Here is a 12089-nt window from a genome sequence, read left to right as displayed (position 1 = left end):
CGAGTCATTTCTCTTGCTTCACAGACTTCTTATGATGGATGGTGGCTTCTGAAAGCATGCCTGCTCCCTCAGTTTTCTCTCACTTAACCCAACGAGAGACAGTCATTCCATCTTCTAGATGTGATTTACCTATGTGAAGCAAGATTGTCTGCCAGCATGCTCATTGGAGAAAAATGTCTTTTTTTTTCACCTTTTTTTTATTTTTATTTTTATTTTTTAGAATTGGGTATTTTCTTTATTTATATTCCAAATGTTATCCCCTTTTCCAAAAAAATGTCCATCTTAAAATACTAGGACTCTTCCTAGTGGTTTGCAAGTTTACAGGGACTGTGCTTGTATGTGATACAACAGCATATTCCTGGTTGCTGACTCCAAGTAGGCATTTCACATGGATCTATTGAATGAATGAATAGATGTATGGATGTATGGATGTATGGATGTATGGATAGATGGATGGATGCATGATTCATGCTATGAATGGCCATCAACAATCATGTACTTTTCCACTTTGTCATCTTTATTCCATTGCTTTCCATCATTAAGCTTAATTATGGAAACAAGAGACATTATCTGGCCCTGAGTCCAGCTACTATAACCACATTAGCAATTTATACAATCTTCATCTTCTACTCCATGTTTCCCATCTCCTTAACCTGCCTTTCCATTTATTTTTAAAATAATACTTAGTTTCTAGCATTCCTTTTCATTTTACTGTATGGATTTTCTTCTCTAACTGGACTGTAAACGTCTAGGTGCAGAGTCTCTGAGCCATTTAATTTAGAGCTGTATCTGGAGGCCCTAGAACAGAGTCTGGCCCACAGTAACTAGGAAAGTTAATGAGAAAACCATTCTTAGTATGTTCATCCCATACATTAGAATCAACACAGTACTTTTGTTCATTTGCATTGCTAATTCATAAGTCCAACTCCCCATGAAGAGAACCATACTGTTTTAGGGTATGAGTCTTGGAGTTCTACATTTTTTTTTTTTGAGACAGTGTTTTTCTGTGTAGCCCTGGCTGTCCTGGTACTCACTTTGTAGACCAGGCTGGCCTCGAACTCAGAAATCCGCCTGCCTCTACCTCCCAACTGCTGGAATTAAAGGCACGTGCTACCACTGCCCGGCTGGAGGTCTACATTTTTAATAAGGAGTCTTAGTGACTTTCATGTAACTGTTGCAAGAGTGACCATTGAGTTCATCCATGCATTAGTCCAGAGATGACCCTGAGTCCTGGAGTAATGAAGTCTAAGGGGTCAAAAGGCTGTTCAGTGGTACCCCTTGTGTCAGTAGCGCTGCTCTGAGCTTTTTTTATTGCAGTCTTCTTTGAGTCTGCATCACGTTGTTCACCTGTTGCCATCTATCCTCTTGGCTATTGGTGAAATATTTGGAAGCATCGTCATGGCTTTAGACTCTCTCTTGTGTAGGAGCTCCTGGGAATGGCATTAAGGTTAGGTGGTTAGTGGATTTTGACTCAGTTGTTGCCTTGGTATAGAATTACCATCCCATTTCCACCTTAGTAAACTATTGTGTCTCTTCTAGCTCCTGGACATCATTGAATGGACAACCCAGGAAACCTTTCCTCCAAAGTACTTGCATTATGACGGAGAAACCGGTCATCAACTCCTGTGTGACAAATGTGCTCCTGGCACCTACCTAAAACAGCACTGCACAACGAGGAGGAAGACATTGTGTGTCCCATGCCCTGACCACTCTTACACGGACAGCTGGCACACCAGTGATGAGTGTGTATATTGCAGCCCAGTCTGCAAGGAACTGCAGTCTGTGAAGCAGGAGTGCAACCGCACCCACAATCGAGTGTGTGAGTGTGAGGAAGGGCGCTACCTGGAGCTTGAATTCTGCTTGAAGCACCGGAGCTGTCCCCCAGGCTTGGGCGTGGTGCAGGCTGGTAGGTATCTGTTATGAGGCACAACAAAATCAAGGAGGACCATGGAAAGCTAGGCAGTAGCTGACATAGGGGACACTTGGCCTGATCAAAGGTAACAGTACTTGTTAGCTGTGTAATGTATATCTGGATTGTTTCCAGAAGACCCTTCTCAAAGGAATCCTTTGCCACTACAGGGTAATTTAGTGAAGAATCTCAAATGCAGCAAATTGCTCCCTAATGAGATTCATGATGAATTGCTCCATTTTAAAGGACCGTGGTCTGAGTTGCACCAAGAGAAGCTGACATATACCAGTATGTTTCACTTTGGCATGGACAGCTTCAGTCTTCAGTGCTTTTTGACAAATATCAGAAATGTTAATCGATACCAAGAGAGTAATTATGCTGATATCAATGAGACTCTGGAGCACTAACAATGAACAGTTATAATTAATTATGTAAAATTGGGAATGGTTAGGGGAAATACATTTCATTATTAAAAATGAAGCTGCTTCTCCTCTTGGCATGGGAGTTGAATGTTTTGGGGGATAATGACAGAAGCAAACCCTATCACCAGCTTATTCTTTATCGTAGACAAAACAGATTGTCAAGCAAACAGGAAGTCGTGGTGTATAAACAAGTACTTTCCCTTTCCACATTCCCAATGGCATGGGCTGGAGCTAGTGAGAAACTCTGAAAGCTGAAACGTATATTCCTTTTCTAGCACATGCACAAAGCCACAGAGCTGCACTGTAGATTACAGCTGCTTGTGGCTTAGGAAAATGAAGAGCCTGCACTTAGTGAGAAGAAAGAGAAATCCCTATGGCTTGCTCTAACTCACTTTAAAGCAGGGTCTCTCAATTCACTGCTCGTTATACCAGCTGGATCATTCTTTTCTGTGGGAGTCTGTCCTGTGCCTCCCTTATGACTTGTGAGTCTAGCAACTAGCTACCGGCTGCAGGCCTCTATCCATTACGGGAGGCCAATTTGCTCCTGGTTGAGAGGTCATAGCCTAGTAGATGAATTACTTCTGAGAAGTTAAACTTTAAATGACCAGTATTTTAAGTTTGAAGGCAGACACAGGAAGCCTATACAGTCAAAGCTAGGTGCAATAACAAAGGCCAAAGGAGTCTCAGCTCCATAGAAGCCCGAGGTTGGTTACAAGGTTAAGGCTAACCAGCTATGCAGAGTGAGTGCCAGGCCAGCCTAGGCTATTCGAAGAATGTGTGAATGTCTCAAGAAGGGAAACAAAACCAAAACCCAAAATTTGAAATCTATTTAGTCTCTTTTGTAGGGAATCTTTAAAAGAATGAACACTGCAGGGAAGACCTTGGTAATATCACCACATTTTGCAGTTCAATTAGAAAGAATTGTAATTTCCTACTTTTTATCGGGGGTTGGGGGGCGGAGAAGGGGAGGTACTTGGGGACTCACTCAAATAGAAAATCCCTGTCCTCCTTACTCCAGTGAACTGGGTTAAATAGATTCATATTCAGAAAGTAAGTGTGGACTGTGCAGCTCAAAAGTTGAATATTGTGGAAATAGTATGGTCGTTGCCCTCGTAAACATGAAAATATTTCTGTAGGGAGAAGGAACAGGTAACCAGTCTGAATTACCATGGTAGACTTTACTTAACCTTTTTCTCCCTGAAAACCTGCAAAGTAGTTCTGCAGAGAAGTTTTCAGGCCAAAAGGCAGGGAGGGTTGTTTGGTGTTATTCTACAAAGTATTTGATAACTATTTTTGTTGTTATATTGAAGCCAAGATTGCTTCATATTCTGTTCTTCATATCTTCTTGCTGGCCAGTCCCCTGCTTCCTGTCGAGTTACATTAGACTGCCTTAGTGAATTGTAACTCATCTTGTCACTGTCGTGTTTCACATTTTGTGTGTCAGGCGAGATGCTTGTTGTTTTTACACACACTAACAACGCAAAATCATTACTTAGATGGCTACATCTTTTTTAGGCCCAACAGTTCAGTCAATCTTAAAAGAAGTCCTACTCACAGAGGTTATTAGAGGAAGCCTACTGACAAAGCATTCTTTGGATTCCTCTTGTTAAAAGAATTAGAAAGGGCAGTTCACCTGAAGAACTACTTTATACCCATGACCTCTTGTTAGGTGGCAACAGAAAAGTCAAGCCACAAACATGTACCTGAAGAATGATGACCTTTCTTTCTGTGTAAATCATGTGGCAGTTGGCAAATGGATTCTTGGATCCACACATTCAAGTGATGTATTCCCAGTAAGTTGCATTCCCATCAGAGACTAGATGCCTAAATATTTCTACTTACAAGACAGTAGAGCTTAGCATAGAGTAGGGTTCCATTTAAGGAGAGGGAAGTAGGAAGGAAGTACACTTTCCAGTGTACATCCTTGTTGTTTTGTGAGGGTGGATCTTAAGACAGTGTCACTGCAGTGTTGAAAACAGCATTTAGGTGAGACTTCAGGGCTGTGGTTCCGTTTCTTTTCCATCCCTGCTAGCCCTGTACCTTTTTTTACAGGGCAGTGAATCATTTCATATATATACATGAAATGAGACGAGACTAGAATCACACTGTTTTACTTTCTTTTTTTTTCATTCCAGGATGGTTAAACGACACAATGAAATAGGAGGTGGAACTTTTTTAATAAATGAAATTTAATAACTTTCCGTAGCTTTCATTTGTCTCTTTTGTGCTTGTTATCTTGCTTGAGCCAGAGATGGCCTATGCAATCTCCATTTGAATACGGAAGTCTAAATCTGTTCAGCCAGCTTACACTAGATGGAGATATTTTCATATGCAAATGCACTATAATGTGTGCTGTGCTGATGCATAATAGAGTCCAGGGTTTGAATATATTTATTTTCAGTTGCATCTCTATCGAAAGTTTCTTCAACTCAAGAGTTTTCAAATCCAGTGATGTTTTCAAAAGTATTAAATGCCTTAGAAGTACAAAGTAAAATATCCTTATAGTTATCCTTCCCAAAGATTTAACCAAGCTATTTGCTCAACAGTGTAAACAAACACGACATCATCATCTGTTTATTATGTAGTTCAACTTTGGGAATACGATTGGATTCAGCAGGCAACTCTACCACTACCTTCAAGAGTTTATTGTAATGTGCATTTCTCAAGGTTAGCGCGGTTCCCAATTAGGTGCTAGGAGAGAAAAAATTTCCAAAAGAAATGATTGGAATTTAACGATGCAACGTTGAATGGGTGCTGACTTCAAAGAGTGACAGACAGTAAAGCAGGCACACAGCACTTATCTTGATGGTTTTTCCAGGAATAATTGTGCGAAGAATATGGTTGACAAGCCTTACTGGCACTTTGTCAGAGGCAGCACTAATGAGTACCCCACCCTCCTCTCCTTTCAACTCCCATTTCAGGAGCATCTTTGTAGGTAATAGCACAACAAACTTGCGTGGGTATTACAAGAAGGGGAAAGAGCCTGAGGGGATGACTGTAGAAGTTTCGTTATCTCTGTCTAATGAAGTGAAAAATGGAAACTCTGAAAGTTCCCTGCAATACACAGGAGCAGTAAAACTTTAGTGAAAACTTTGTCCAGAACTGTGCTCTAAGTCATTGTCTACAGAGAAAGGATTGGGGAAGAAGGTGCTAAATTTCTGGGTGTTTTCCAACAGGAACACCAGAGCGAAACACAGTTTGCAGAAGATGTCCAGAGGGGTTCTTCTCAGGCGAGACATCATCCAAAGCACCCTGTAGGAAACACACGAACTGCAGTGCACATGGCCTCCTCCTAATTCAGAAGGGAAATGTAACGCATGATAACGTATGTTCTGGAAACATAGAACCAACGCAAAAGTGTGGAATAGGTAACTATGCACAGCATGCCACTTTTTGTTTGTTTCTTTGTTTTTGTTTTTTTGAGACAGGGTTTCTCTGTGTAGCCTTGGCTGTCCTGGAACTCACTCTGTAGACCAGGCTGGCCTCGAACTCTGAAATCAGCCTGCCTCTGCCTCCCAAGTGCTAAGATTAAAGGACTGTGCCCCCACTGTCCTCTTACGATCTCAGCATAGCCTTCTCTGAGAAGAACACAAACTTTTGCATTTTATGTTTGTTTGTTTTGAGACAGAGTTTCTCTGTGTGTTCCTGACTGTCCTGGAACTTACTATGTAGACTAGGCTAACTTCAAACTCATAGAGATCCACCTGCCTCTCTACCTGTGGAGTTCTGGGATTAAAGATCCGTACCACCAAGCCTGGCTACATTTTGATTTTCTTGATTCTTAACCAACCTAACAGCTGCTGAAAGCTCAAACTCAAACAAACAAACAAACAAACTATCAAAAACAAAAGATAAACAAAACAAAACAACAACAGAAAACCTTGTATCTCCTCACTGATCCCAGGGACCCTGGAAGCCGCTAAAGCTTTCTAGTGCTCACACACCAAGATCAAGAATAACCCAATGCTGATATTAAGCTTATAACCTGAGCACAAATTGGCCAACTTCAAATCATAGAATTGACTTACATATTTTTATAATTTCTTAGAATGTCTATAATAGCTAAACTATAAATTGGCAAGTAAAACATAACATAAAATGTTGAGAAATTAGAAATGGAAACTTGTCTTTGCTACCAGTCATATCTTTAGATTTATTGCCTGGAAGCAGCAAGGTGCTTTGGTTGTGTTAAATTCTTTATTTGCTTGTGCTCACTACAAATAGAAGAAACCACTCCTTTTGGGTGACCCAATCAGTGTGGTGTATTTAGTCACCCTGCTCCTATGCTAATCTCAATATTTCACTGTGCGAGTTACATACCAATGCTGTGCCTTCATGTATCCAGTCAAACTGACACAAATCAATGTGACTCTCCCAAAATGCCCTTTCTTTATTATACAGAAACATGAAATGTAAGAATGAACACAGGCATATTTTATACTTCCAAACCACTTCCAATATTTTTCACTACATTATCTCATACCTTAATTAACTTAACCTTTTTCTTTTTTTTTTTAAATTTATTTATTTATTATATGTAATATATACTGTAGCTGTCTTAGACACACCAGAAGAGGATGTCAGATCTCTTTACTGATGGTTGTGAGCCACCATATGGTTGCTGGGATTTGAACTCAGGACCTTTGGAAGAGCAGTCAGTGCTCTTAACCACTGAGCCACCTCTCCAGCCCAACCTTTTTCTTATCTAAAAAAAAAATAAGTAAAATGAATGGGAAGGCTAATGAAAAGAGTTAATTCTAGCCTTAATGCTGATTTTACTTTGCAATTATTTGATCATTTATTATATGCCAATTCCTTCACTTTTTAACTTTAATATTTATTTAAAAACTGTGAAATTTACTTAGAAAAAGTGTAGATGGTTAATGGTTTAAAATTTACATATATATATATTTGATCCTACTGATAAACATGCTTACAACACATAAAATAATATAGTATCATGATTGCACACAAACACAATACACTATTTTGATTATTCTCTAAGTTCTTTCTAGGGAATGGTTTTGTGTTTTGTTTTTTCTTTGACCCTGACCTTGAGGTACCTGGTAGTCACCAACTAACCTTTTAACAAAGTATTAATATTTACATTAAGTTATAGAATTTTTGTCAATTATTTGTGTGTATTCATATTACATTCTCATTAAACATTTATTAATGTTTACATCTTCACCCCTCAAAAGACATAGAGAAATGAATGAATGAATATAAGATAACACAGAGGCCCAGTTGGCCTCTATATTAAGAGCATCCTACAGAAAACTGTTAATTCAAACTTCCCATTTTAGCATGCTGTCTCACAGAAAACTCAGCCCCCATACTCATTTTGTGGTTGGCTTTGTTTTGTTTTGTTTTTGTTGGAAGGACTGCAGGAAGTGAAAGCATTCAGTGAATCTTGTTTTCGGTCACTCTTCCTACAGATGTCACCCTGTGCGAAGAGGCATTCTTCAGGTTTGCTGTTCCTACCAAGATTATACCGAACTGGCTGAGTGTTCTGATGGACAGTTTGCCTGGGACCAAAGTGAATGCAGAGAGCATAGAGAGGATAAAACGGCGACACAGCTCACAAGAACAAACCTTCCAGCTGCTGAAACTGTGGAAGCATCAAAACCGAGACCAGGAAATGGTGAAGAAGATCATCCAAGGTACCAGCTCCTGAAATAAATGAGTCAGTAGGCCATCAAGGACACCTAGTTGTCATAAAATGTGAATAGATTACTTGTCTATGGAGTGGGGCCTGTGTTTTCCTCCTGCAGTCGTCAGATGGTACTGACAAGTTCTCACCAACCGACAGTGTGGACACGATTCCTGTCACGGCTGAGGAAAGTTCTGTTCTAACCTCTGTAGTCACTGAAAGAAAGGGCATGCTCTTTCCACATAGGACCAGTCCTTGGGGAATAGGACTCTGCACATAGATTCCTTAGCTCTTTACACTAGTCACGTCTGCCTAGAAGAAGGTCCTTGGTCCCTTGGCTCCTGCTTCACATTTCACGCTCTGCTGTACTTGGTAATTCTCTTCAGTGAGACACTAAGTGTCTTGTAGGGAACCTCTCATTAATCCACACTACATAGCCTGCATCCAAATTACCATTTTGGTAACACCCAGGGTGAGGGTTAGTAAGGTCCAATAAACTTTTGAGCTTCTTGGAAAGAAGGGCTAGTTAAAAATATGTAGTTGCATGTGCTAGGGTGTCCTGGAGCATCTCTCTTAGAAATAGGGTGGAGAGGGGAAATAGGGAGGGCATGGAGGGAAGGAGAGAAGAGACCCAGAGAGGAGAACATGTGTATTAGTCTGCATGAGATTTATGTATACTATATCATAAACTTTTGGCTTTTTGATATACAGTGCAAAGAGAATTACCATTTAAGAAGACATGCCACAGAAATGACAGAGGGTTTTCCTAATGCAGACAATAAGGAGCAGAAAATGCCCTGCTGTACCTAATATCTGACAGAGGTTTTCTACACCACCCATAAAGCTTCAGACATGGAAAGCCAGAGAGATAGATTTTAGGAGACTTAGCTTTCTTGACAGTCCAGTGCTTTTACTTATGCAAAGACTAAACTTTTCTTGTGTTTCTGGCAAAACAACATTATTCTTTGAACCTATAATTAGCCCTGAAGCAAAAAGAAAAAGAAATAGAAAGCCAGGAACTGTCAGTATGTGAAAGGACCCAATTCCCAGCTTTATAAATGAGAACATTGCAGCCCAGAAAGACGAACGGAGTTGCCTCCAGGCTCACAGATAGTAAATGACTCATGTCGTTAATAGAGACATTAGTTACTCCTTCTTATGTTTATGCCCAAGCTCACTGCTGAAATGCCCTCCAGGCTCTGTGTTTGCTGTACTTGGACTCCCATTACTGGCTTCCCATATCTGCCACACTTCGGTGCTTCTCCAGTGCTATGTATATTTATTAAAGACTAGTTAAAGTGACTCTTGTCAAATAGGGCCAAGGTTAGATGCCAACTGAAGAAATGTTCATTATCAAATGAAGGACCTGAATACTTTCTGTTTCTTTTTTCCTCTGAAATGTTGTGATTTTAAAGTTTCAAGTTTTCTATTATTCAGTGTCAATATCCAAAGCTTCACACAAAACTGTTGGCTGGATATTTCAAATAGATTGTATGATTTCTTATCATAACATAAAATAATATCACCTTAGTAATCAGAAATAACTGGTCCCTTAAATCATCTATGGCAAAGCTTTTTCTCAAGATGTAGTTTTGAATTGTGTGAGAGTGGCTGCCTGAGATATCAGACGGGAGAGATTGATGTGAGCATCTCTTTGGTTCATGCAGACATTGACCTCTGTGAAAGCAGTGTGCAGCGGCATATGGGCCATGCGAACCTCACCACAGAGCAGCTTCGTGTCTTGATGGAGAGCTTGCCTGGGAAGAAGATCAGCCCAGAAGAGATTGAGAGAACGAGGAAGACCTGCAAATCTAGCGAGCAGCTCCTGAAGCTACTCAGCTTGTGGAGGATCAAAAATGGAGACCAAGACACCTTGAAGGGCCTGATGTACGCCCTCAAGCACTTGAAAACCTACCACTTTCCCAAAACCGTCACTCACAGTCTGAGGAAGACCGTCAGGTTCTTGCACAGTTTCACAATGTACAGACTGTATCAGAAGCTCTTTTTAGAAATGATAGGGAATCAGGTTCAATCAGTGAAAATAAGCTGCTTATAACTAGAAATGGTCACTGGGCTGTTTCTCCAGGATGGGCCAAGACTGACGGAGGAGGAGAAGACTGCTTCTCAGGCACTTGAACCGCACCGTGATTCCTTTGTCATCAGTAGGTGGGAATGAAGACAGCCTCCCCTCCACCCCAACACATACACACACACACACTGGGCACTGTGAGTCGGAAGAGTGAGGCAGGCAATTTTACAATTGTACACAACCAGGTGTATACCTAGAAAGTCGAGCATGCTGAGTGAGAACAGAGGCTATTTTTATAACCTCAAACATTGATCCCTTCCTTCCTCTCCTCTCGGCTGAGTAATCAGAAGGTTTCCGCTATCTTACACGTCATTCCTAGATGAAGGTCTCTTTCCTTCTGCATCTGATAGTCTATGACATTCTGTTTATTATAATGCTTATCAGGTGCATGAGCCTTATCACATGTGTAGGTTGCTCGGCAAGCTTGACTGTTAGCTATTTTTCCCTCTGAAGATTTGATTCGAGATGCAGACTTAGCTAGACAAGCAGGGGATGGGCTGTGGTAGTTTATTTAACAGATTGCCACCAAGAGCCCAGTGTTGCTTGTTCCTCGGTGGTTGGACCTAAGCTGACTCAAAGTAGTTTTAGTTTGAAGAATAGTCAACAAATTTTATTTCTTACATTAACAATGGCTGGCTTTCTTTCACGGCACTAAAAGAAACTACTATATGGGGAAAGAATTAATATCTTCCCCAATGTTCGACAAATCCCCAATAGTTTATCCAGCTGCCATGTCTAGTTCAGTATCTACCGACCATGTGGCCTCTTATTACTGCATGCAGTAACTCAACTAGAAACAACAACAACAACAACAATAATAATAATAGAAATAAAATCTAGACTCCATTGGATCTCTCTGAATATGGGAATATCTAACGTAAAAAGCTTTGAGATTTCACTCGTGTTAAAGGCTTTTATTAAAAAGCTGATGTTCTTCTGTAAAAGTTACTAATATATCTGTAAGACTATTACAGTATTGCTATTTATATCCATCTAGATATGTTTTGTACATATTATAATCCTAGAGAGAAATGTTGTAGGACTTAATTTTAGAAAGAAAAGAATATGCTGTTTACTATTGAGATAAATAAAAGAGATAAAATATATTTTTAATAGAAACTTTGTAGTGTTTTCCAATAGGTACTGTCAGTTTTCCAGTGTGGAATGTTTTTATAATATAATTTTATCTGTATAAGATATAATATCATTTTATAGAAAAATGCATTATGTATTCAGTTGTTTAATGTCAGAAAGTGTATGAACTATAAATTATCTGAATATTAGATGCTCTGAGAAATTGAATGTACCTTATTTAAAGATTTTTATGATCATACTATATAAATAACATCATTAAAGTTTTCAAATTATTTTTCATTTCTTTTAGTCTTGTTTTTATTTGAACAAGACATTAATAGGCTTACTGGCTTACAGTTTTCCTGTTCATCTTTGATCATCACAAACATCTAGAAGTTGTTTAAAATACAAATTCCTGGGTCATGCTGTAAAAAACTTTTAGAGAGAGGAACAAGTGTGAGCCAGGGGCATCTTCAAAATAAGAAACTGGAGAATTTCTGAAGTCAGGACTAGTGTATAGATGAAACAAGTCATAAGTGACATCATCCACATCAGAAGACCAAACTATGCATCTGCCTAGAAGAAATGACAGCCACACTACCTAACTCTTGAAAAGAGAAAAGACAGTAATTGGAAGGGAGATATATTGACTGGAATGTCAGTTGTCCTCAAATCCATTCATTTATATCATAATCCCGAGACCCTGCACATGTTACTTCATTTAGACAAGAGAACTCTGTTGATGTAATTAGATTAAGGACTTTGAGATGAGAAGATCCTCGATCATCCCACTGACCCATTTCCATTGATGAGGATTTTTATAAGAAATGCCCTGAGGAGACCATATCCAGAGGTTAGGCATGATCCCTCGGGCCACACACCCATCTCCAAAATTTTAACCCAGAATTGCTCCTGTCTAAGGGAAATACAGGGACAAAGAAC

At 39.7% G+C, this 12089-nt stretch overlaps 1 protein-coding gene across 1 annotated transcript in view; it reads left to right on the top strand.

The window, feature by feature from the left end:
• Tnfrsf11b (TNF receptor superfamily member 11b) overlaps nt 1-11447 on the top strand; it is a 28952-nt gene extending 17505 nt beyond the window's left edge. The window contains exons 2-5 of the mRNA XM_031358441.1: nt 1540-1906; nt 5508-5699; nt 7770-7994; nt 9652-11447. Of these exons, the coding sequence (XP_031214301.1) occupies nt 1540-1906; nt 5508-5699; nt 7770-7994; nt 9652-10040 (1173 nt within the window). The 3' untranslated portion in view covers nt 10041-11447. The remainder of the gene's footprint in view (nt 1-1539; nt 1907-5507; nt 5700-7769; nt 7995-9651) is intronic.
• The last annotated feature ends 642 nt before the right edge of the window (nt 11448-12089 follow it).

This window comes from Mastomys coucha, unplaced genomic scaffold (genome assembly GCF_008632895.1).
Source record: "Mastomys coucha isolate ucsf_1 unplaced genomic scaffold, UCSF_Mcou_1 pScaffold7, whole genome shotgun sequence".
Taxonomy (NCBI): Eukaryota; Metazoa; Chordata; class Mammalia; order Rodentia; family Muridae; genus Mastomys; species Mastomys coucha.
Note: the sequence above shows the minus strand (reverse complement) of the source record. Positions and strands in the feature narration are given on the sequence as shown.